Genomic DNA, 26,972 nt, shown 5'->3' on the forward strand with positions numbered 1-26,972 from the left:
TAACACCATTCTGGTAACTGAGAATACATGAACTGGTAATGAGGTGACGCATAGTCTCCATCCTTTGATTTTGCATTCATCACCCACGGAAATGTCACTATTAAAACATCCTTTGATGTCAACTCCATGTGAGAGCGCAATGACAATATGACATATTTGCAGTGGGAGAAGGGTTAGGTTGTGGGACGTACCAACAGAAATCTTTATTATTAGCCACATTGGTTCTGTTTTCTTAATCCGATCCACAAAGAGATGGACCTGGTGTGTTGTGGTCCTCAATACCATCATGGTTTAAGCATTCAGGCACCAAAATGCAACAAAATAAACATTGCCGGGATCACCTTTAAGAACACAAATGAGGCATACGCTATATCATAGCAAGAACATTTCAGCATGTCAAAGTGTGGTCAGACATCAGCAAGTTGACTTTAATCATCACCTGGTTACAGCAGCAGCCCTTCAAACTTTACACATTTTAAGTAACAAAAGTCAAAGGAAAGCCGTTTTTTTTTGTTTTTTTTACAAGGGCTGTCAAAGTTAACGCTATAATAACGCAAATTTGTTTTAACGCAACTAATTTCTTTAACACATTAACGCAACCTGCGATTTTTAGTTAACCACCGTCGGGTCCGGCCGCTATTCAATCTTTCGGTGGTTGTAGCGGGCTCAGTTTTAAAGCAAGAGTGAAGATACTGGTATCATATGAAACTAAAAAACCTAATAAATCCATTGGTACCAACCATACTTTGATGTCGCAAAGGAGGCTAAATAATGCTCCAAACTTGCACTAAATTTTGGCGAGGAAAAACTGGCATGTCCATTTTCAAAGGGGTCCCTTGATCTCTGACCTCAAAATATGTGAATGAAAATGGGTTCTATAGGTACCCACGAGTCTCCCCTTTACAGACATGCCCACTTTATGATAATCACATGCAGTTTGGGGCAAGTCATAGTCAAGTCAGCACACTGACACACTGACAGCTGTTGTTGCCTGTTGGGCTGCAGTTTGCCATGTTATGATTTGAGCATATTTTTTATGCTAAATGCAGTACCTGTGAGGGTTTCTGGACAATATTTGTCATTGTTCTGTGTTGTTAATTGATTTTCAATAATAAATATATACATACATTTGCATTAAGCAATCATATTTGCCCACTCACATGTTGATAAGAGTATTAAATACTTGACAACTTGACCTTTAAGGTACATTTTGAACCGATATGCAATTAATTTGCGATAAATCACCATTGACTATGGACAATCATGCGATTAAAAATTGTAATCGATTGACAGCCCTATTTGTTACATTTCTGGGTGTGCTTTGAGTTTAAAGATACCAATAGTATCTCAGTCCCCTCTCACTTGTTGACACTCTGGTGTAAGTTTGTAAAGACTGGTGCTGTAACTCTTCTCCAGATAGCCAATGATGTGAAACAAGCAGATACTGATAGTAAAAACACAGTAACAAAAGTGAATCAGGAAGAATACAGCATTCTCTGCAGAGGCAGTGGATAAGAGTACCTAAAGTGTCCTTTCCTACAGACTGATCTCAAGTCAGTTTGTAGGAAAGTTTTATTCCACTTGATGGTATAAATCCACACTGAGGCTCTGCTTTAAGCAAAAGTTTAACAATTTGATGGGAAAAGCTAATCCACCCTCTTATCTGCCCGTTCAATATGAAGCTACTGCAGGCAGCTGGTTAGCTTAGCTTAGCATAAAGACTGGAAACAGAGGGAAACAGCTAGCCTGGTTCTGTCTAACGGTTACAAACATGTTACATCGTCTTTGTTTTAATTCGAACAATAATCAAAGTGTGAAAAAAACTTTTGCTGTTTTACGGGGGGGTTATTTGCCAGAACATATTCTTGCCCAGACAGTAGCTTACCTGAGTCTCTGTGGTTGCCTGGCAACTGCTCAGCGCCAAGATATAGTCTGGGGCTTTGTCCGAAACCGAATATTATGCTATTAATATATTATACTATGCACTACATACCCAAAACGTGTATTATCGTTCAACATACTTTTGTGTGAATAAACAGTACTGTGTATCTTTTCGGACGCACTAAGCAGTAATTTATGTCGTCACTTCCTGAGAGCCTCCTCGCCAGCATGGTAACCCGTTCCAACCTCATGTGACCAAAACGACGGTTTGTGAGAATCAGTCTGAATTAATTAAAAATGTATATTATGCCGAGCAGAGTGAAATCTTATACTTAGTTAAATTGAAGCGTTATTGATGTTACAGAGTTGTCCATCAACGTCTATTATGAATGTTGTCATCACTACTGCATTGCATTGTGGGATATTTTGTCACCGTGGTGTCCAGCGTTTGCATACTGCAATATTTCACTGGAAATAGTATGCAATTTGCGTACTATTGGTTTCATACAAAGGTTTTGGACATACTAAAAAATAATCTCACATACTGTTTTAGTGCATTAAATAGTGGGTTAGTGGGGAAATTCGGACGCAACCTGGCACATAGCCAACTGTTAAATGAACAAACAGTCGTTTTTACACTTCAATCTTTTTTCCAATTAAACAAACGAGACATAATGTGTTAACTAGTGAGATTTAGAGGTGCTGGTAAGCAGATTTTGTTATCGTTGGACAGATCAAAGCTAGCCGTTTCCTTGTTTCCAGTCTTTGTGCTATCATTAAGCTAATCGTCGCAATGCTGTTGCCTGAAAAGCAAAGCAAATGACTGAAACCAAAATGTTGAACTTTTGCTTTAAAATCACCCGTGAAAACGTGCTGAAGCTGTTGAGAGCAGTGACGGCGTTCTGCGACCTCAAAGAGCTGCATCCGTTTCACTGGTCTAAGCTCTAAGAGCCTCAGGGATGAAGCAGAACAGCCAATCAGGATTCAGGATCTCAGGCACTTCCACTGCTCTGAGTCGCTCGTCTGTTTTAATGGACTGTCAGAGGCCAGGTCCGCTCTGTGATTGGCCACCTGCACTTAAAATATCTTTGGTGAAAGTCACCTCCCGGCATTCCCTGACTTCCCTGTCGCCTAGCAACAACATAACACAACATGCTAATGTCGTCAGCGTGGTAATGCCCGGCGTAACTCGAAATAGTATACAAAATAAAAATATTCTTTTAAATAGGTTTATATAAACATTGCATTAAAAATAGAACCGTATCAAAACACGATTATGAGTTCACAGTCTGTCCCTTAACCTCCGAGTGTGAGCGCTAAACAACCCTCCCAGTCCTCAACTTTACCAGACCGCCACCCGTCTCCCCTCCACATCCAGAGTTCGTAGGGGAGGCCTCACTGTGCGGAGCCTTCACTGCGGCTTGATCCCCAAACTGTTGGAGGTAAGCGGATAGGAGTAGGCTTTGCCCAGCACGATGCGGTCTCGGAGCAGTTTAAAAAGGACATAGTAGTTGCAGAAGAGAATAAGGCCCAGAGACAAAGTGTGGTTCCAGCGCTCAGAGCGCAGCAGAGAGTATAACTGGTACAAAACCACACTGGACTCGATCCAGATCAGCAAGTTCAGGATCCGCAATGGCTTGTGGAACAGGAACTGGAAGACCAACAGATGGGAAGAGAAGGTTAGTAAAGAAATTACAGTGTATAGAAGGTCAAAGATAAATAATATTGAATATGAAGGGGTGGACACAATAAAATTAAAACGTGCACAATATAATACAACACAGGGTTATACAGGCAGCCGCTATAACCTGTCTGTGTGAAACATTGCAGATTGTTTTGAAGGAGCAGACCTTCAGAGACAATATGAAAATAAAATAAACAAACACAAACCTACTGACATTAAATTACAAGCTCAGTTGGTCATTCTAAATTTAATAAAAAAAACTTCAATACTAGAAATTTATATAACGTCTACGTCAACAGAGCAAACTCCACGAGATGCAGCTGAAAGCACCGGGAAATTTCAGTTGGAACACCTTGTTTTAAGTTCTTTTTTTTTCTGTCAAAAAAAATATTTTTGTGTCATTTTAAGCCTACAGTAGAGACACAAGAAAGAAGACAGGAAACACGAGAGAAAGAGAGAGAGAGAGAGAGAGATGCGACAGAGTTCACCCCCGACCAAACTGGTTTTAGTTCAGGGTCGGTGTCTTAACCCCTGAATGACGGAGATGCCTGCTCTCCTACGTTTGTGTGGTTAGTTTTTCCTCACACAACCCCACCTGAACATCACCGATTCGACCATTTGCATTTAATTTTCACAGCTTGTAAAAAAACATAAGTGATTTCTTCTTCTTTCTCTGCTCTGATGAATTCCTGGGATGTAAATGTAAAATATGATCAACGTGTCACCTGGTGAGCTGAATCAGTCAGATCCTGATGCATGCTGACGAGGTTAACGGTTGTCTAAAGCTCGATTTATACTCGACTCACGGAATCAACGGGGGCGTCACCACCGCAACAAACCCGGGCCGTATCGTGTTTTATTATATTCCCCACAGAAGCTGTGTTTACATTGTTTCACTCACTTTATAATGTGCGGTCACCGTATTTACGATGATATGTCATGATGTAATTGTGCTAGAGAGCGGGGGTTCAGTGAGCGGAGAGGGTTTGCAGTGGGGATGCCTCTGTCGGGGGGGCCGTTAGTGAAAACAATCTCTACTGACATCAGAAAATTGACGAAGAAAACATAAACAGCCAGAGCTGACCAATCACACAAAGTTACACTTTTGAAGCGGTGCATGTCAGCAATGGCATAGCCTTGGAGCCTACACATGTAGCTGCCATACGTACAGCATAAAAGCCCTAAAAGGGATAGTTTGGGTGTTTTGAAGTGGGGTTTTGGGAGGTACTTATCTATAGTCAGTGTACTACCTACAGTAGATGACGGTCGGCACACCGACGGAGTTAGCAAGGCTGGTCTTTATTTCAAGTGAGTTGGTGCATTTCACGCTTTTATAGGTTGCACTGAGCCAATTACAGCTGTGTAGTATTGTTGTATTATATTGTAAAGGTGTCCTTATTATTTCGTCCACCCTCATCTCAGTGAATAATTTACAGGTTACATACATTGTCACTATGATGTTAAGTACAGATACTCACATAAAACCTTGCATGGGAAACATCAGAGGGCAAAGCGACATTATAGGTTCCAACTGCCTTATACAGAGATCGACTGTGTCGTACCAACACGCCCTGAGGCCAAATGGTGCTTTCTGACCACCTGCAACACATGTCAACAACACAGTTATGCAGAGAGTCATTGTGATGATCATTGTGATTGTCATGTGCACAAAGCGCCACTCACACATGCTGAGGTGCGTTGCTGTATGAGCCGTGCTCCAGTTTCTGCCAGCGGCCCAGGTGAGCCGCCGAGCGATGAAGCAGGTCGCAGTAACTGGGGGGCAGCAGCTGACTCATCAGCATCACAAACGCATTGATCCACACCATGATCAGGTGCTCACATGACCAGCGCATGTCATAGTACTGGGTGCTCTGTTGGAGTAAAGTGGAAGGATGGGTAAATGTACTTTAAAATGAAACAAGAAAACAGGCAACATGAAAGATAAATGATGTGATGGGGCAGCATGGAAACTCAGTGGAAAAAACATTTACACTTTAACACAAGAATCTTCAATAAAATCTGAATGAAAATGAAATGACAGATACCAACCTTAACGAAGCAGAGAGGCAGGAAGGCTACATAGTAGGCACTGAACAGCGAGTTGAACAGCACTTCCTTGATTCGCCGGTTGAAGTCGCTCTTCAGCTCCTCCACCTCTGCTCGGATCAACTCCGGCGTGTGCGAGTGTGTGTGTGGCGGACAGGTGTGCGTAGGCATGTGCGGCGGGCTGGAGAACTGCTCTCTGAGGTTCTCTCGCAACAGGAAGAGGAAGTCACGTGGTCGAAAGAACGGGGTCTCGGTTAGTTCGGTCTGCTGGTGCTCCGGGGGGTAATCGCAGTCAGCCGCTGTCGTTTGGCTTTTCCCTCCCTCCTGATGGAAACAGCAAAGCGGGACGTACACGCCAAATCTGGCAATGGAGGAGGGCGGTGAGCGAGCGAGGACAAGAGAGCAGAGCAGAAAGTTTTAGTTTCAAATGATGAATGAAAAGGAAGATGTATGATGTGAAAACATAATGAATATTTAAAATGAGACATTAAAGGAGGGTGGGTCCATAACTTCCATTTCCATTAGCACACACATAAAAAAAAGGACAAAACAGCAACATGCTCATCATGAACGACCTGATTAATAACTATTTGTAGCTATTGTTTCAAAAATCTTGCGGTGGCTAAAAGGAAACATCTCATTTTAATGTATGTTATGTATTTTGTTTTTCATGCTGATAAGTTTAAAGCTCCCATATTGTAAAAAGTGACATTTACACATCTTTTTTTTTATTATAAAGCAGGTTTAAGTGCTATATAAATACTGTGAAAGTATCGAAACGCTCAATCCATGGAGAAATACACACAGCCGTATTCAGAAACCGGGCCTTTAAATGAGCCTTCAGGATTTCTGTGATTTTGTGATGTCACAAATATAGAATATATACCACCATTTCACAGTTTTAAAGGTAAATATTCTAAATGTGTTCCAGCTTATTTACAGTTGCAGTGTATGTGAATGACATCAGCTGACAGGAAGTAAACATGGACCCAAGCTGTTGCCTAGCAACGCAATTCTATTGATTTTTTTTTTTTTTAAACTAACGGAGCCTGTCAGACAGAGGGTATGTAACGTAATGTATTCAGGCAGACAGTATAAAATAAGGAGTTTTTTGAACATTACAGCATGTAAACATGTTCTAGTAGAAACACAAAATACAAGTATGATCCTGAAAATGAGCATGATATGGGATCTTTAATTTTTTCCGTCCACCACTGCACCACGACAGCAATGTCATGGTTTGTGTATGAAGGAAATGTTTTGCATACGATTCACTCCTTGACCCCTTTGGCACATCGACAGAATCAAAACAAAAAGAAATCGAACTTAAATAGAGTTGTTTTTTTCATATCTTTCAGGGTTTGATGCCACCGTAACTAGAGAACCAGATTACACACAACTTTACGAATCACGTTTTGCTGGCTTTAACTCAAAACTGGGACAGGTGTAATGTGACAGTTTGGGGTTTTGTGGTTTCTATGTGTCACAAATGTTTTGAGACATGATGGCACATTAGATTTCAACCAGCCACCACTTTGGCTCCACTACGTGTGTGTGTGTGTGTGTGTGTGTGTGTGTGTGTGTGTGTGTGTGTGTGTGTGTGTGTGTGTGTGTGTGTGTGTGTGCGTGCGCATGTAGGTCAGTTAAAGCGTCACTTTGCCTCAAACAAAGTACTTATCAGATCGCCAAACCGCCCCTTAGCCTCACATCTTTACTACATTGGAATCAAGGCTGCATCCGACAATTTCTGTAACTTCAGTAAAACTCACAATTCGACGTTCACATCCACTGCAAAAAGTGAAGTGTGCAGAGGTGTAAAATGTAAGAAGGGTTTTAACTTCTCTCTCAAGCTAAATTTTTTTTTCACACAACTTTTTCGTTTTTTGTGCAAACAACTAAGTGAAAGACTATGAATGACTGTGGAGAGACAGAGTTCACTGTCATATCTGTTTGTATGATTCATTGCGTCTCGCCGCCCTCTATGATGGCAGGCCATTCAGAACAAGTATTAAAAAAGGTATAAACACTTTTGCCTTGAGATGTGGTCGGATGACAACTTGTACAAGCATAACCTGGCCTTTAGAGGGTAGGGGTTGGGGGGTATGAAAAACTCACGGGTATCCCAGGAAGAGAAGGTTGAGCACAGAGTGGTTCTTGCAGAGGTTGACCAGTGTCCAGCAGAGCACCCAGCCGCACATGGTCAGCAGGCTGAGCCGAGCTGCGATCAGAGCCACGTATCGGAGCAGCGATCCGCCGCTGCTGTGAGACACCTGGACGAGACAGAATCACTCACGGTTACCAGAAAGACATCAGTGGGGTTTGAATCCCACATGTGTATTAAAATGTGTGAGTGTGTGTACAGATCTGTGTGTTTACCTCAGAAACTATAGTCCATACAAGCCTCCTGGCCAACATGACTGTGATGAAGATAGCCAGATGGTAGTCCATTAGATGGAAGTTCTGTTCAAATGGAGAGCAGAAAGACGGCGTCATTGTTTTTCCATGGAGACATTTTTTAAACCATACATGTTAAATTAGACCTGAACCCACCCAATAAAATTATCTTAAGTTATGAGCTCTTAATAGACAAATGTTGGTGTGCAGCGGCTGAACAAAACATCAAAAACCTGCACAACCTGACACTTTTGCCAAAACATATATTTCAGGGTAAGGTGAGGTTCATCATTTTTGGTGTTTATCATTTTCACACAAAAAAACAAAAAAAGAAACTCGGTTTTTACTTCCTTTGAAGATGCTGTTCCCTGTAATTCTTAGAAAACAAGGTCTCAACCGCAGCACAGAATATGTTAGAGAAAAGAGAAAAATGGAACTACTGATTAAGCAGAAGTAACTTAACCCTTTGAACTCCGCAATAGAAATGGTCCGCTAGTGCCTAAATTTGTAATTTTTGCACACATGTAATTTCTTGGAGTATTTTCAAATGCTTCAAATGCCGAAAATATATATAAAATATAGTGTGTCATGAATAAAATACAAAAAGCAGACATGTTTTTTCATAAAATGTTACTACATAAACAAACGAAACATATTGAGCCAAAAGATTTCTAAATGTAGAAAAATATACAAAATATTTCTTAACACTCCATAAGTTATTTGAACTAGGCACATTTTTTTTTAGTTTTTGAGATCATTTTTATGAGCAGATCAAATGCAAATGCGTTTTGAAAGTTTCGTGACGTTCCACACATAACGCAACAACGTCATCACAAGCATACACTGTGATGAATTGAAAGACCAAAGCCTTAGCTCTCTGCTGCCTCTAGCTATTATGTTTGTTTTTTTATTTAAGATTGATTTAAACAGGATCATGCCAACAATGATCTCCAGCAGCCGCCCGTGCATTTTTAAAGGGATAAAGTAAAAGAAAAAAAAGAAAACAATAAATAGTTAAGCTACAGCAGGTGTCTCCAACAAGTAGCTTGCTACCTGTTTCTGAGAGGCTAAAGGTTCAAAGAATATGTACATCAATTTGATAACACAAAGTCACTTTGTAAACCTGTGTTCTTCTACACTGACACAAACTGATTATTTGCCAATCAGCTGTTAATTAAACCAGTTACGCTGATTTCAAGTTTGGTTACATCAGTGACGCCTTAAATTAGACGATGTTAGCCAACTATCAAGAGCACACCAGATTTGACAATGACTGCGGAAAAAAGCCAGGACAGTAAAAGGCAAAAAATATACTATTTTCATGAGGAATGGGTAACAGGATTTTTTTTCATTTATGTGAATGACAAATGTATGCGTCTCATTTGCAGTGCGAGCGTGTCAGTAGGTAAAAGATGTAACGTCGAGCGCCACTTCGCCAAAGTCCATAGCAACTTTTTATGTGACTTTGTGGCTGGTAGCAGTCTACGAACACACAAGGTAAAGGAGCTGAAAACCACAGTCTCTGTTTAACAAACTGACAAAGAGGGCCAACGCAGCAACAGAGGATTCGTTTAGTGGCCCACATCCTAACAAAACACAGAAAGCCCTTCGCCTGTGGCGGGATTGTTATAGAGGCGATGACCGCGGTGGCTGAAATGTTATTAAAAGACTATAAAAGTAAGACAGATATTATGTCGGACCCCTGAGCAACAGTGTTTATACTGTAGATGGAATTTGTATATTGTGATTTCATTTTTTAATATTCAAAATATTAATAAATTGACATTTTTTAATAACAAAAAAAAGATGAGCCCTGTTCTTGGATATCAAGTGTTCACGTTTAGGGTTAGTGTGAGTATGAAGTTAGTGCTTTCATTTTTTAAAGTAAAAAAAAAAAAAGATGATTGATTTCAAGTTGCCTGTAACAACAGAGGCGATGGTGTGTGTGTGTTAAGTGTGTGTTTGTGTGTGTGTGTTCTTACAAGCGAGGTAGAGGCAGCAGGGTGGCTGTATGGGTACCACCACACCGTCCTGTAGATGTTCATGTACTGGACAAACAAGGCCACCAGCAAATAGAGAAAGAGCAGGAACTCAAACAGCAGGCAGCTGTCCAACGGCAGCTCGGGGATCCTCGAGTGACGGACCGGCTCCGGAGTAATGAGGGCCGAGAGAGGGGGCGCAGACAGACCCACCAAGTTACTGCTTCTGGACGAAAACACACACAAACATAAACGCAAACACAAACACACATATCTGTGATTGTGTCACATCACACCTACTGCACATTCCTACTTCTCAAACCATGACTGTAAGAGCTTAAGAAGTACGAAGCTCAGGATGAATCTCGTTTTGTTTTTTTGGAGTAAATATCAACCCAAGCCAATCAATAACTAAGTGAAATATCTATTAGGGCATCGTGCCAGTTTTAAGAGGAATAAAGCTAATAATTAGTCATTTTAACAGTCAATTAGCAACTATTTTGACAAACAATTAATTGTTTAACAGTTCCAGCTTCTCAACTGCGAGAGCTTGTTGAGTTTCTTTGTTTCATGTGATATATCTTTGGGTCGATTAGACGAGCAATCTGAAGATATCACCATCACAGTGTTCTGACATTTTTATAGACTTGAATCTATTAATCAAGAAGATAATCTGCAGATTAATCAATAATAAAAATAAAGTTTGGTTGAAGCTCTAAAGAGGATACTGTTGAAATGTTTGTTTGACTTCATTTGCGCAAAATGTATCTTTGCACTTTGTGTCTTATGTGGTGTAATATACAAACGAAACTGATCTGAATTAGTGCTGAAAAAGTCTTCAGCTGAGCTGCGTTAGTATTCAATCGATATTCAATTGTATACCAATTGTATGCAAAGTATTTGTGTTTTTCATGAAAGGGGTTGATAAAGGGAGGTGTTAGAATAAGAGCTGCAATAACCTTATTTTCATTATCAATTAATCTCCTGATTATTTATTCAATTTCAGTCAGTCAACTTGCGTGGAATAGGTCAATAATGCGAATGTACAATATGTATAGCAGATGTTTGCTACAGGTGGGGCTTTGGAAATACTAAACGAACAGCAGCAGCGGCAGCAAAAGACCACAGGTCGGATTCAAACCCCGGGCCACTGCGGTATCAGGTGAGCTACCAGGTGAGCTACCAGGTGAGCTACCAGGTGAGCTACCAGGTGAGCTACCAGGTGAGCTACCAGGTGAGCTACCAGGTGAGCTATCAGGTGAGCTACCAGGTGAGCTACCAGGTGAGCTACCAGGTGAGCTACCAGGTGAGATACCAGGTGAGTTACCAGGTGAGCTACCAGGTGAGATACCAGGTGAGCTACCAGGTGAGCTACCACGGCACCCCTCAAAATGAAGCTTTAACGACAGACAGCATTTCCTGCTCACCTGTTCCTGAGGGTTGTACCATTGCCGATGTTGCCTCCAACCAAAGTCTGCAGGGACGGCAGAGCAGAGCGACTTAGCTGCTGTCTGCTGGGACCCCTGCGACCTCCTGGCATGGTCGCCAGTTACCGTGGAAACCACGGACGCCACCCACCAACCAACAGCCGCCGGGAGTCCTCCCCTTCTCCTCAATGAGCAACCATGTACAGCCAGGCCACTGCGGAGGAAAACCGAAAGACAAGACTGAGTCAGAACAAGTAAACAGGTCACGTAAAAAAACACTAAAAACCAACAAACCTGAGGCCTAAATAACATTTACAGAACCCTGGAGTCACATGAAGCGTGATCAGAGTATAGATCTGGCCCAAGGGATTTACTTTACTTTGTTTATAAGTAAACAGTAGTGACGTTATTTGGGGAGAGAACTATTAGAGCACTGCACAGATGATCAAGCTGGTTTTTCCTTGACTGATATTTTTTTGTCCATCAAGTTTATTTGCCAATCAGCATAATAGCAAACTGGCTTATCATTAGCAATCTGGGAGGGACAATTAGTAATGTTTCTAGTATACCTCAAGTGCATTTATTAGAGGCGTGATTCCCTTTATTGGTACATTTTTGGAAGACGTGTAATGTTCCCGCTATGTACAACAAACTTAACATCCTGGGTTTTATTTTAGGCATCTGCCCGAAAACCAAAACATATTCTAACTGAGGTTTAAAGAGGTAAAAATAATGTCAATGTTGTACCATTTGTCAGTTTGGTACTGCTCTAATCAGCCTTTATCGGTCAGGTGAAAGAAATTACATGTCATCATGACATAAACTACGTCAGCGGTACATTTCAACCCTCACAAACCTGCCAGGGTTTTCCCCAGGAAATTTTTGAGCAGAGGTCGTGAGCCACTCATATCCTGACGCATCTGGTTTTATGATCAGTTTAGTTAGTAGAAGATAGCCTAAAAACAACAGACACACACATTAAATATATGGCATTCGTTGTGTGAAATAGCCTCGGCTCGTTTTTTAAGATTATTTTTTTGCATTTTTGCTTTTATTGGTGAATTGACAGTGAAAAGAGACAGGAAACGAGGGGAGAGGGGAGAGGGGGTATAAGATGCAACAAAGGTTGTCAATACTTAAACATTTCATAATTACAAATACTTTCCTTAGCCATCAATGACAATAAACTGAATTTATTTGGGTTTTGAACTGCTGGTCGGACAAAACAAGTTTATGGTGGTTAAGTTTATTTTAAGGGTGTGCTTCATAGTGGTGTGCACAGCTTAGAATTACACTGTGAGGTGTACAGGACAAAATGTTAGACACACCTCTCATTATAGTGCAATACAGCTCCACCACAAACTACAGCCTCTAAAGTTGAATAAACACCTCTTTGAAACAGTTTCAACATAAACTAATGAAGGTAAGGTTTATTGCAGGACTGCTGTATTAGACTGCATTAGTTTTAACTGGTTGAGTGTAAACAAACTGACTCAGGGTACTTGGCTTTCCCCCGGAGGTTCATTCACTTCAGAAAACAGCTTCACTTATGACCACAGCTACCAGATCAGAGAACCATCTCAGAACAACACAGAGCCGTCACCAAACCTACGACTAGCGAGAGTATCAGACCTGTTTATATGCGGTCTGCCTGCTGAAGCTCACGCTGGGAAACCCAACCCTAACCCAGTGTATAGACCACAAGCATCAGGTCAGCGTTGCACAAGTGTCACGACAGAGCTGAAGGCAAGACTGAAGCGACCGTCTATACCAGCTCCGTCTACCCCGATGCATAATATGAATAATTTAAATTAAACGGCACTAATCATTTTGACCGCTAGATAACGATCTCACACTAAAAAATAGGGATGCACCGATTACGGATCGGATATCGGACTGATACTGATCCGAATAGCTGGATTGGATAGCGTGACATTGGCGCCGATCTATTTAGTTCATTTTTATGTTTATATACACTGTTTTTAATTCCTGTTTACATTTTTTTTTTTGCCAAGTCCCTGGTGTATGATTTATAATTCTAATAATAAAGAACAATTAGATTAGTTCATATCTATGTATTTATTGGTCAAATTTTTTTACAAAGTTAGGAAAGCAATGTTTAAGTCAAGCCTGATGTTGAATTACACATAAATAAATGATCCCCATCACTTCCACACAGTGAGGCATACAGCTTATTAATTAAACACTGGTATCAGATTGGTACTCGTATCGGCCGAGAACCAAAGCAAAGTTATCGCTATCGGTATCAGGACTGGAAAAGTTAGATCGGTGCATCCCTACTAAACGATGAATGTTCTCCCACAGCTGATAAAGTTTGAAAAAAAACTTAATTTGTATACCACTTTTCAAAACAGAATTAATGAACAAACCGCAAGAAATGGGAAAACATGCCATCAGAAATAATACAATCAAAGAAAAAGGTAAGATAATGAGAAAATAAAAAATATCACGATAAAAGGTTAATAATTACAATGACAAAATAATGATAAAACCTCAAAATGTATAGTCAATTGTAGCAATGTAGTAAAGTAGTGTTTATTGGCCATCAACCTCATTTACACGCGTATTATCGAAAGAAAAATAGACTTGAAGCCTAAATAAACGCTTTAGGTCGCGATTACGCCCGTGACACGCAGCTGAAAAGCGAGTCTGTCCAGAGCCGGTGTAGACAGCTGAATAGCTTAACATGAGGGCGTATCGGTTGCGTCAGACATGCGCGTGAAAAACGCGACTGATGCGCGTTTGATACGCTTGCGGTCTTGACACGGTAAGTGTATGTCTGCATGAAATGACTGACGAGGAGTATTCACTCAATAGCCGACATATCTTTTGAGGCATTTCCATTAGTGCTAGAGCTGTCAGCAGACACTTTATACAGAATATGTTCACTGAGACTGTCAAATACTGAAACTGACACCCTGTCAGCCTAAACACTACCTGAGGAAGATATCTGAACCTCTTCTCAGCCCCCAGTCTACCAGCACAAATGTGCTTATATAATTCATAATTGTTACATGCCTGCAGGGCCAGACAGGCCTGCAGAGTTTTTCTCCTGTGTTGTTCTGCCCCTCCTCCTTGTCTTGCAGGTGCTTCCAGGATAAAGAGTTAATGGAGGTGATTGGAGTCCACCTGTGCAGAGTTTGCCAGCTGCAATTAGCTCACACTAATTCCATCCAGCCAATCGCTGTCGTGGGCTGCCCATAAAAGAGGCACACTCTGGGCTCTCTCGCTCTCTCTCTAACTCATTTGTAATGAGGTATTTGTATGTTGAAGTCTCTTGTTTCCAGTGGGAAAGGACAGATAAGGTTTGTGGTAAGGAGGTAGAGGGCATAGGTAAGTCTGGGGTACCCTGTACACTTGCACGTAGGTTGTTTCATGTCTAGAAACACTAGGTTTAGTGGTTGTTGCCATCCCATGTATGTTTTGTAAAACTGCTGTTAGTAGAGAAGTTGGTTAGCCTTTTTGTTTGTTGTGTTAAAGAAGACAGATTTAGTTAGGCCTAGTTTTGGTTTCTTAATTTTGATTATTTGGCAAAACTATATTGTCCCTACCTCCCCCACATTTGTGAACCTTCCGTTGTACTGAAATAAACTGTTACAGTTTGAAACTTCACGTTGACTCTGTTTTAATTTGGTTGTTGTTTAGTTATTGTTCCACTTTGTGGACGTAACAAATGGGGGCTCGTCTGGGATCCTTTTCCCATGAACAACTCAACAACCGAATTGATGATGAGTCACTGCGGTAGTTGGAAAAATGTGTAAAAATGGCGTTTAATCTAAAGGATTTTGTGAATAGTCCTAATTTGGAGCAAGTTGAGAGATGTCGTAAAGACGATTTACTTAGCATTGCGGCACACTTCAACATTGTAGTGTCCAAATATAGTGTAAAAAAAGAAATAAAAGTGAAATTAATTGAAAAATTGGTTGAATTAAATGTTTTAGAGGTTCTAGGAAACCCTGATTCCTCTGTTGATGGAAGTTTACATGAGGCAGGTTCCCTAGAAGAACCAAAGACTCCCAAGGAGGAGCAAATAGGATTAACTACTCCTACGAGGAAAGTAGCTGAAAGTGATCCCCCACCTGCAACATTACCACGCTTTGAGGCTTTCTCTCCAGGCAGTCGAGGTTCTAGCAGTGATGCTAAACTTAAGGTTCGTCTGGCTCGCCTTCAGTTAGAAGAGAAGGAAATGGTGCGTAAGGCAGAGTATGAACATCGATTACAGCTTCGTAAATTAGAACTGGAGGCAGAAGTTAGAATACGGGAGCTTGATTTAGAGGCCCTGAGAATCACTTCCAATCGGTCTCTAAAACCTTCATCTGAGGAGGGTGTACCAAAACATGATGTTCATAAAACTAGGTTTGATGTCAGTAAGCATATTGCACTTGTGCCGACATTTAGAGAGCCAGAAGTTGATTCTTACTTTGGTGCATTTGAACGGATTGCTACTGCACTAGATTGGCCCAAGGACATGTGGCCCATCTTATTACAGTGTAAGTTGGTAGGTAAGGCACAGGAAGTAGTATCATCTCTTTCGTTGGAAGACAGTTTGAACTACAAGGTTCTTAAGGAGTCTATTTTGCGTGCCTATGAGCTTGTGCCAGAGGCCTACAGACAGAAGTTCAGGAATCATAGGAAACTGGCTGGACAGACCTTTGTTGAGTTTGAACGTGAGAAAGGTGTTCTTTTTGATAAGTGGTGTGCAGCCAATGATGTTAAGAATAACTTTGAGTCCCTCCGTCAGTTGATTCTTTTGGAGGACTTTAAGGATGCTCTCTCAGAGAAAATGGTAATGTTCTTAAATGAACAGAAGGTGACCTCAGTGAGTAAAGCAGCAGTACTATCAGATGAGTTTGTTCTTACTCACAAGAATGTGTATGTGTCTTCCTCTCGTCCAGATAAAGTCACTGTGTCGCGTCCTGTGAGACCTGATCCCTCACTGGAGAAAACCTGGGGACCACGGTCTCCTCCACGTAGTGAGCGTGAGTGCTTTTACTGTCGAAAAAAAGGTCATCTTATTGCTGATTGTTTGACTCTAAAGCGTAAACAACAAAATCCGTATAACCCGACACAACCGAAAGGTGTGGGTCTGGTGAAGACTGTGTCCATGCCAGGAATCAAGAAAGTTCACAGTGAGGATGGTGAACCTGATCCCTGTTTCAAACCTTTCATTCAAAAAGGTTTTGTTTCTCTTACTGGTGATCCAAAAGACCAGCAGTCGGTAACGATTTTGAGAGACACAGGAGGTTCCCAGTCGATAATTCGAGCAGGTATCTTACCATTGTCGTCTATCTCATCATGTAACTCAAGTGCAATTGTACAGGGTGTTGGAATGAGTTATATTCCGGCCCCTTTACATAATGTACATGTTCACCATGCCCTGGTTAGTGGGTTATTCAAAGTTGCGGTTCTTCCTGCGTTACCAATTAAGGGTGTTGACTTTATTCTGAGCAATGATCTGGCTGGTGGTAAGGTTGTGCCAGTTCCTGAGGTGGTTGAAAGCTCTCCTACCACTTCTGAGTCTGACCAAATGGGACAACTGCTCCCCAGTGTCTTTCCGGCTTGTGCTGTTACCAGGGCCCAGTCAAAGAAGTATGATCTTGATTTGTCTGACACTATCTTTGTTAATGACCAGGTTCCTGATATGGCTGTGACACAGTCTGATAGTCAGCTTACTGATCGGCCCGCTGACATCATGTCTCAGTCCACTCGAGAGGTTGTTGAACTCCCGGCAAGTCGTGCGGAATACATTGCTGCACAAAAAGGTGATTCCACTCTTTCCAAATGTCTGTCTGCTGTCTTTAGTCAGGAAGAAGCTAAGAAAAAGAAAATGGCTTATCTGTTAAATGATGGCTTGTTGATGCGTCGCTGGACAAGTGAAGTTTCAGAGGATGTAGATGTAGACTGTAATGCAATTTACCAAGTTGTTCCCACTGTGTATCGTTCACAGGTACTGTCCTTAGCTCATGATCACCATTGGTCAGGACATATGGGGGGTTACAAAAACTTATAATAGAGTCCTTAGACATTTCTTCTGGCCTGGACTCAAGTCTGATGTTGTTCGTTACTGTCGTACCTGCCATGTGTGTCAGGTTTCAGGGAAACCAAATCAGGTGATTGCTCCTGCTCCTCTCAACCCGATTCCAGTGCTGGGTGAGCCATTTGGGAAAGTAATTGTTGATTGTGTTGGACCGTTGCCAAAGACTAAGAGCGGTAATCAGTTTTGGTCACAATTGTGCTCTTCCACCAGATTCCCAGAAGCCATTCCGCTACGGAAAATCACAGCTCCGGTTGTCACCAAGGCTCTTGTGAAGTTTTTCACGGTATTTGGTCTGCCTCGTGAGATACAAACTGACCAAGGTACCAATTTCAAGTCCAGAGTCTTTGCTCAGGCCCTGAAGGCCTTAGGAATTAAGCATGTAACCTCTAGTGCTTACCATCCAGAGAGCCAGGGGGCACTAGAGAGATTCCATCAAGACTCTGAAATCAATGCTGCGCAAACACTGCCATGACAGTCAGAAAGATTGGGATGATGGCATTCCTCTTTTGATGTTTGCTGCCCGTGAAGCAGTGCAAGAGTCACTCGGCTTCAGTCCTGCACAGTTAGTGTTTGGACATGAAGTTAGGGGTCCATTAAAGGTTCTCAAAGAACAGTTGGTGTCTCCAACAGTCAAGATAAAAAGTGTTCCTGAGTATGTTGCCATGCTTAAAGTTCGTCTGCAGCGCGCCTGCTCATTGGCTAAAGAGGCTCTAGAATCTTCTCAGGTAAAGATGAAGCAGCACTATGACCAGAAGGCAGTCGCCCATTCATTTCAGCCAGGTGACAAAGTTTTGCTTCTCTTGCCTGTGTCTGGTTCGGCCCTCTCTATCAAGTTTTCTGGTCCCTATGTAGTAGAGAAGAAGCTTAGTGATACAAACTACGTTATCCAGACACCTGACCGCAGGCGACGGACCCTAGTGTGTCATGTAAATATGATAAAACTGTATCATTCTCGAGATGATCAAAGTGAGTCATCTCCAGTCCATGATGTGAAGACTATTGTTTCACCTGTTGTCTCTTTTGCAGGAGTGAGTAGTGCTGGTGATGAAGATGGGTTGGTGATGCGAAATGCCACACCACAGGGGGCAAGGTTGAGCAACTCTGAGGTATTGTCTAATTTGCCCCAATACTTATCTCATCTCCGTAGTAACCAGCGTAAAGATATTGAACAGATAATAGGTGAGTTTCCAAGTTTGTTTGGTGATGTTCCCTCCCGGACTTCTGTCGTCAGTCACGACATTGTCTTGACCTGCCCTCGGCCGATAAAGCAAAATGCTTATCGGGCAAGTCCAGCAAAAAGGGAGGTGATGAAAAAGGAGGTTGACTATCTTCTTAAGAATGGATTTGCAGTGCCAAGTTGTAGTCCATGGAGCTCCCCTTGTCTCTTAGACATGAAGTCTGATGGGAGTCCTAGATTTTGTAGTGATTTTCGCAAAGTGAATGCTGTGACTGTTGCTGATGCATATCCTTTGCCACTTATGGATGACTGTATTGATGAGATTGGTCCGGCAAAATTTGTCACAAAGCTTGACATGTTAAAAGGGTATTGGCAAGTCCCTTTAACCCCACGTGCTTCAGAGATTTCTGCTTTTGTGACCCCTGATCATTTCCTTCAGTACACGGTGATGCCCTTCGGCATGTGTAATGCTCCTGCTACCTTCCAGAGACTGGTCAACAAAGTACTTGGAGGTGTCTCAAACTGCAGAGCCTATTTAGATGACATTGTTGTTTACACCGATGATTGGGAGAGCCACAAGGCCACATTAAGGGAAGTTTTCTGCCGACTTTCAGCGGCATCTTTGACCCTTAACCTTGCAAAATGTGATTTTGGCAAAGGCACTGTTCTTTATCTTGGTCAGCAGGTCGGTCAAGGAAGGGTGCGTCCTGCAGATGCAAAGGTAGCTGCCATTGCTGCATTCCCTGTACCCACCACCAGGAGGGAATTACGGCGTTATCTGGGGATGGCCGGGTTCTTTCGTCGGTATTGTATGAACTTTTCCACTGTGGCGGCCCCACTGACTACTTTGACCAGTCCATCCAAGCCCTTTGTTTGGACGGATGAGTGCCAAAAGTCCTTCGAGAGTCTGAAAGCTCTATTGTGTTGTGGTCCAGTTTTGTCTGCCCCAAATTTTTCCTTGCCTTTCAAGGTAGAGGTTGATGCCAGTGGTGTCGGGGCTGGAGCGGTGCTTCTGCAGGAGGACACCCAGGGTGTTGACCATCCCGTGAGTTATTTTTCTCGCAAATTCAATAAGCATCAGCTTAATTATTCCACTATTGAGAAGGAGGCCCTCGCTTTGTTGTTGGCTTTGCAACATTTTGAGGTCTATCTTGCATCCAGTGTTGAACCCATTAGAGTCTACACAGATCATAATCCTTTGGTGTTCCTCTCAAGGATGTACAATCACAACCAGCGTTTAATGCGTTGGTCGCTGATGGTTCAGGGGTTCAACCTAGAAATAATACATAAAAAAGGGTCTGAAAATGTGGTAGCTGATGCACTATCACGTAGTTAACAGGTTTGTAGTATAGCATTGTGTGTATATAATTCCAGCCATAGTTGGAATCTTATGGGTGGAGGTGTTACGTGCCTGCAGGGCCAGACAGGCCTGCAGAGTTTTTCTCTTGTGTTGTTCTGCCCCTCCTCCTTGTCTTGCAGGTGCTTCCAGGATAAAGAGTTAATGGAGGTGATTGGAGTCCACCTGTGCAGTTTGCCAGCTGCAATTAGCTCACACTAATTCCATCCAGCCAATCGCTGTCGTGGGCTGCCCATAAAAGAGGCACACTCTGGGCTCTCTCGCTCTCTCTCTAACTCATTTGTAATGAGGTATTTGTATGTTGAAGTCTCTTGTTTCCAGTGGGAAAGGACAGATAAGGTTTGTGGTAAGGAGGTAGAGGGCATAGGTAAGTCTGGGGTACCCTGTACACTTGCACGTAGGTTGTTTCATGTCTAGAAACACTAGGTTTAGTGGTTGTTGCCATCCCATGTATGTTTTGTAAAACTGCTGTTAGTAGAGAAGTTAGTCAGCCTTTTTGTTTGTTGTGTTAAAGAAGACCGATTTAGTTAGGCCTAGTTTTGGTTTCTTAATTTTGATTATTTGGCAAAACTATATTGTCCCTACCTCCCCCACATTTGTGAACCTTCCGTTGTACTGAAATAAACTGTTACAGTTTGAAACTTCACGTTGACTCTGTTTTAATTTGGTTGTTGTTTAGTTATTGTTCCACTTTGTGGACGTAACAATAATCTTAGGCCTTTTTCACAGCCCAGATCTTAACTCATCATAAGTGTATGATTATTAACGTTAGCAATGGCATGCCATTGAGCCGGCATGAACAATACTCTTGACATACCGAATTGGAATGCAGCCATTAATTATGTTGTCATTGAATACACCTGTGCTTCTGCTGCTACCAAAGGTCAAACCAGCTGTTGAAACAATTGGCTCTCCAAACATTTGCATACTCATAGACATGTAAAAAATAATAGTGTGGATGTGGAAGGTTATGGATAATTTTAGATGACCTACATTGTAATTTTTTTCTTCTCTCAGCACTTTTGCGTCAATGTGTTGGTTTTTAGTCCTAAAGATATGATTTTTTGATTTACACTGTCATTATTTTATATGTTATTTATATTATTATATTGGGCTGAAGATATAGTTTAATTATTTGATTTACATTTTTGCATTTAATTTGTCAAACAATCCCACAAAATTCATCCAAATCGCTAATTTTACACAAACGTCCTGAAGTTATTGACTATTCACTATTTATGTTAATTGTACAGTTTATCAGTTCTGTACTGTTGTTGTTACGTATCGAATTTAATGTGAAATATCCATAAAATATATGTCACTTAGTCAGGGGTCGTCAGTTTACTCAATGGTAGAAAAGGGGTCCCTTAAAGGTCACATATTATACTCCATTTAAACTAGTTATTATAGGTCTCAGACACCTCCAAACCATGTCTCTGAAGTTTTTTTTTCAAAAAAACAATCGGATCATGCATTCCAGCATGTCTCTATAACCTCTGTTTCAGCCCATTTCCAAAAGTGCTGATTTCTGTGTCTGTAGCCTCTGTCTCCTCCCACTCTGCTCTGATTGGTCAGCGTTTTCTGTCAATCAAACGTCCTCAACAACAGCGTCACCCTCCCCCTCCCTCCCGGAGAAGCTCTCTCTCTAGAGAGAGAGAGAGAGAGACACGAGTGGAGAGATAGCAGCTAGAATAAAGTTTATAAACCACTTTAAAGTTTATAAACCAGAAACTTCACCCAGCGCACGTTACCGGAGGAATCTGATCAGAAATCGGCGACACATGATGAACATCTGCGGTCCAGATTCCAGGTTTTCCTGACGGTTTCTCTCAGGTAAATAATACTATTTATATCTGTTAGTTAGCTCAGTGTTTACCTCATGCATCAACTCTGTAAACCGTAAACATACACTCTGTTTTACGTCTGTCTTTACAGATCCATCTGTGAGAAATGACCGACAGAATCATCCCAGAGGAGAGCAGACAGCTGAGAGCAGACAGCTGAGAGCAGACAGCTGAGAGCAGATGGCTCTGTTTACATGGAGATACAAAGCTAACCCGGTAGCATGTAGCTAACCCGTTAGCATGTAGCTACATGCTAACGGGTTAGCTACATGCTACCGCTATGACACGGTGTGTAAACACAGCGACCATCAGGGTGGAAAATAGAAGATGTGAAACAGTAGTCAGTTCATTATTTCTGCTAAAAGATAAATGTATGGAAGATCAGAGTAATGGTATATTATTTACAGTAGTAGCTGTCTCTGTGTTACCATGACTACAGACCACCGGAGCTTAGCTTACCATAGTTTACCAGAGCTGAAGACTTTCTCCTGTACCATGTCACATAACTAACTAACAGGTGAGATGATTACAAATGCTGTGAATAATTAATATTGTCATCTGTCTACTCAAATAAAGTTTGACTGTGAAACAGAAATGTGTTGTGTTGCTTACAAGTCACTATTTACTCCCTGTACTCTGCTACATGCATGACATCAAATATATATAATATATAAATATCATCTGTTTAAACAGTGTAATTACATAAAGCCTTTGTGAAAGAACATGTTATATTTAGATGATGGGAGTACATGAAGCCTGTTCTGCTGGTTCTTGCAGACTAACTGTAGGGAGCTACTTTGCTCAAGTTCGGTTGAGGAGGAGAGACAGTGACGCGCTGTGGGCCGGGGTCAGCTACTGAAGGTTCTCTCTGGTTCGACCAGGAAACCCTCACGTGACTTGCATTCTCTAATGACGTCAAGATACAAGGAAAAAAGCGAATTTTTTTTCTGCACCCATTTCCGGACAAACGGAGGAGGAGAAAAAGAGAGAGGATGGTCTTTTATGATACTAGGGTGGCCTGTAGACACACTGGGGACAGATATTGATGTTTAAAAGACATGGAAAAGTGCATTTTGCATAATAGGTGACCTTTAAGGAAAAAGGTTGGGAACCACTGGACCAGTCTACCTTGTGCACATGCATGCTCTATAAATACCAGGCGATGCTTAATTCAATTGAAGGTGCTGCATATGCTGTATTACTCAAAAGGTTAACTTCCCAGCATTTGTCCTGATGCATCATCACTGTAATAAGTGTAATTCTGCAGAGGGCACCTTGCTACATAGTCTGGCCTGCGGTCCGAAGTTGACGAAGTAAAGGGAGGACATTTTCAGCATCTTTTCCAAAGTGGTAGTTCTGACATTGTGTCCTCCTGACCCCCAAGCTGATTATCCTTGGCGCAGCAGAGGCACTGAACAGGAAGCCTCAAAGACAATTTATTGCCTATGTGGCCTTATAGCCGTGAAGAAAGTTCTGCTCTAGCACTGGAAAACCCCAGAAAACCCCCTCAGTACTCCACTGGCTTAATGATTTTTCTAATACTCTAAACTTGGAGAGAATCAGGTTTGAAAATGCTTCAATTAAAATACATGATAAAAAAAACTAGGCTAGTCCCGCCGCCCTTTATCAGCCGGTGATAGGCTCCTAAAACGAAACACAAACCAGAGCCAGATACCATCCAACCTCCGTGTGCATCAACATTTCCTTTACGCTCATATGAAACATGATGAGATGATAGTACAGCACGCTCTGTGGTCAGTGTGTAGCTCCAATATTATACAATATTTAAGCTGAATCTTCAACAGGAAACAGAGATTAACACACACACACACGCGCACGCGCACGCGCACGCGCACGCGGGACCAAACTTGCAGTTGAAAGTCAAAAGTGAAAACAGGAACTATGAACTAGAGAAATTAACTACATCGGAGGGATTGCAGGATGGCATTTTGTAAGTTTGTGGAAGTGCAACGGGTTTCCCCCTCAGCACACGTCCTTTTAAAACGTGTTTAAAAAGCAGTGGTGGAATGTAACTAAGTACATTTACTCAAGTAATTCGAGGTACTTGTACTTTACTTGAGTATTTCCACTTCATACTTCTACTCAAATATTGTCCTTTTTACTGCACTACATTTGTCTGACAGCTTAAGTTACTTTTCAGATTTTCAATACCCTTCCTGTCCAGTGAAAACCACGTATTTCCAGATGTGTTGATTTTGATTATTTGTGATGAAGTGAAGGATGAAGTGTATATGGGTCAAAATGCTCCTACTTCTTAAAGGTGTTATTGATAACACTGATAACATTCAACCACTAGATGTCACATTCTCCTTCCCCCATTCCATTGCATTTACTTCACAACAAGTTGTTGCCAGGCACTTATCGTCAATCTCCATTTAGCCTTTTTTCCACACTAAGGGACGACCCAGAGATACCACGTGATACCAACTTTGTTTCACTATTGACTCAACAAGCCTTGTGTTAGAAGTACGAACCTAACGTCAGATATCGTCCACAGATATAAACAAAACAGTTAATGCCACTATTTTCTTTAACACATTAACACAACTTGCAATGTTTAGGTTGTAGCAGACTCCCTTTTAAAGTTAGAGTGAAGATGAAGAAGATGTTATACTAGCCAGGCTAAATAACACTCCAAACTTGCGCTAAATTTTGGTGAGGAAAAACTGGCTTGGCATTTTCAAAGGAGTCCCTTGACCTCTGACCTAAAGATATGTGAATGAAAATGGGTTCTATGGGTACCCACGAGTCTCCCCTTTACAGACATGCCCACTTTATGATAATCACATGCAGTTTTGGGGCAAGTCATAGTCAAGTCAGCACACTGACACACTGACAGCTGTTGTTGCCTGTTGGGTTTCAGTTTGCCATGTTATGATCTGAGCATATTTTTTATGCTAAATGCAGTACCTGTGAGGGTTTCTGGACAATATTTGTCATTGTTTTGTATTGTTAATTGATTTTCAATAGTAAATACATACATACATTTGCATAAAGCAGCATATTTGTCCACTCCCATGTTGATAAGAGTGTTAAATACTTGACAAATCCTTTTAATGTACATTTTAACCAGATAAAAAAATGTGTGATTAATTTGCGATTAATTGTGATTAATTATGGACACTCATGCAATCAATCGCGATTAAATATTTTAATTCATATTAATTGTTTTCGGGAAAAGACGTATTTTATTTGGCACCTTTCTAAAAGTTCTGTGGATGTATTATTATTTTTTTACAAAATATTTGTCTATATTAAAATGTTATCAATAAGACCTTTAAACTAAATAAACTATTTAAACCCCTCTTGAATCAGCTATCAGCCATCACAAAGCTGAAAACAGGGCTGTTTTTTTGAGCTCATGTAAGTTGACTTTTTTAGAGATACGTGGAAAAGCATATATGATGATTTTATAGAATATGATGCATTGCTGTCAGCGTAGATTAAACTACCCAACAGCATATAAAGGAGTTAGTAATTTGCAACATGCATATTAATGCAGCAGTAACATTAATCCATAAACACCATATATAATATAAACAGGGGACATTTTACTGCACAAAAACTTTTACTTTTGACACTTACAGTACTTTTTACTTAAGTAAGGTTTTTAATGTATAAGAGTTGTACTTGCAGAGGAGTATTTTTCATAGTGTGGTATTAGTACTTTTACTTAAGTAAAGTCTCTGAATACTTCTTCCATAAATTGTTAAAAATATTTGTCTATATTAAAATGTTATCAATAAGAGCTTTAAACTAAATAAACAATTTAAACCCCTCTTGGATCAGCCATCAGCCATCACAAAGCTGAAAACAGGGCTGTTTTTCTGAGCTCATGAAAGTTGACGTGGAAAAGCATATATGATGATTTTATAGAATATGATGCATTGCTGTCAGTGTAGATTAAACTACCCAATGGTTTATAAAGGAGTTAAAATTAGCACAACCTCAAAATCAGTAATTTGCAACATGCATATTAATGCAGCAGTAATCCATAAACACCATATATAATATAAACAGGGGACATTTTACAGAACAAAAACTTTTACTTTTGACACTTAACAGTACTTACATACTTTTGATTTAAGTAAGGTTTTTAATGTATAAGAGTTGTGCTTGCAGTGGAGTATTTTCATAGTGTGGTATTAGTACTTTTACTTGAGTAAAGTCTCTGAATACTTCTTCCACAACTGTTAAAAAAGCAACAGTATATAAAGGAGTTAAAATTAACCTCAAAAGCAGTAATTTGTAACATGCATATTAATGCAGCAGTAATCCATAAACACCATATATAATATAAAACACTGACAGGGAACATTTTACTGCACAAAGACTTTGACTTAAGTAAGGTTTTTAATGTATAAGAGTTGTATTTGCAGTGTAGTATTTCCATAGTGTGGTATTAGTACTTTTATTAAGTAAAGCCTCTGAATACTTTGAGCTGAAAGTGTTGACTTTTCTTTGGAGAACACTTTGTTAGGAAGTGCTCTGTTTTGTGTGCAGACTTGCTAAGACATGCAGTGAAGCTGCTGCCTGCCTGGATCCTGATCCTGACACCAGCAGCAGCAGCGTTGTCATGTTGTACACGGCGGAAACTTGCGAACACACTTTAACTACGACGTTAAAACACACACATGAAGATATAAGTAGCTAGCTTTCAGCCTGCAGAAAGCTGCATAGTTTATAAACAGATCCTCGTTACTCACACGACAACACACGGGGGGGTGAAGTGGACGAGGATGCATCAGTCAGTTGTTGTGTGTCTTCCAGCCTGACGAGTCCAGACAGCACCGAGCATTTTATCTCCTTCTTCCAGCTTCAGTGTCTCCGCTCTGTGTCTCTGTGTCTCTGTGAAGACGAGCTGCGACGGCAGCGGAGATACTGGAGGCTGGCTTTCTCTCCGAGGTTAAACACATATAAAAAGGTCTTTAAAAGTTAGCCCGGGGCTTCAGGAGCAACAGTGTAAATGCGTTGCACAGAGACCGACGTGGCAAACCCGCACCTCCTCTCTCTGCGCCGTCATCAACCTGCGACTCAAACAAGACGCTCTGCACAGTCGCAGTTTGATAAACACAAACTGGCTGGTCTGGAGTCAGCGCTGCTT

General features: G+C 41.2%; 1 protein-coding gene across 2 annotated transcripts; it reads right to left on the reverse strand.

Moving 5' to 3' along the window:
• Nucleotides 1-503: 503 nt before the first annotated feature.
• On the reverse strand, nucleotides 504-26,903 carry tmem39a (transmembrane protein 39A). Of its 2 annotated transcripts, none has more exons than XM_074619336.1 (9): nucleotides 26,575-26,903; nucleotides 11,412-11,625; nucleotides 9,988-10,207; nucleotides 7,988-8,071; nucleotides 7,727-7,881; nucleotides 5,615-5,972; nucleotides 5,249-5,436; nucleotides 5,044-5,164; nucleotides 504-3,532 (listed from the first exon to the last, which is right to left on the reverse strand). In XM_074619336.1, exons 2-9 carry the CDS (start codon nucleotides 11,522-11,524, stop codon nucleotides 3,293-3,295), a joined length of 1,479 nt encoding a protein of 492 aa, XP_074475437.1. In that variant the 5' UTR covers nucleotides 11,525-11,625; nucleotides 26,575-26,903; the 3' UTR covers nucleotides 504-3,292. The 2 variants fall into 2 exon arrangements, with proteins under 2 accessions (XP_074475437.1, XP_074475431.1); XM_074619330.1 differs by having other exon boundaries at nucleotides 9,988-10,210; nucleotides 26,575-26,897.
• Between the last annotated feature and the right edge of the window lie 69 nt (nucleotides 26,904-26,972).

Source organism: Sebastes fasciatus, chromosome 2 (genome assembly GCF_043250625.1).
Source record: "Sebastes fasciatus isolate fSebFas1 chromosome 2, fSebFas1.pri, whole genome shotgun sequence".
Taxonomy (NCBI): Eukaryota; Metazoa; Chordata; class Actinopteri; order Perciformes; family Sebastidae; genus Sebastes; species Sebastes fasciatus.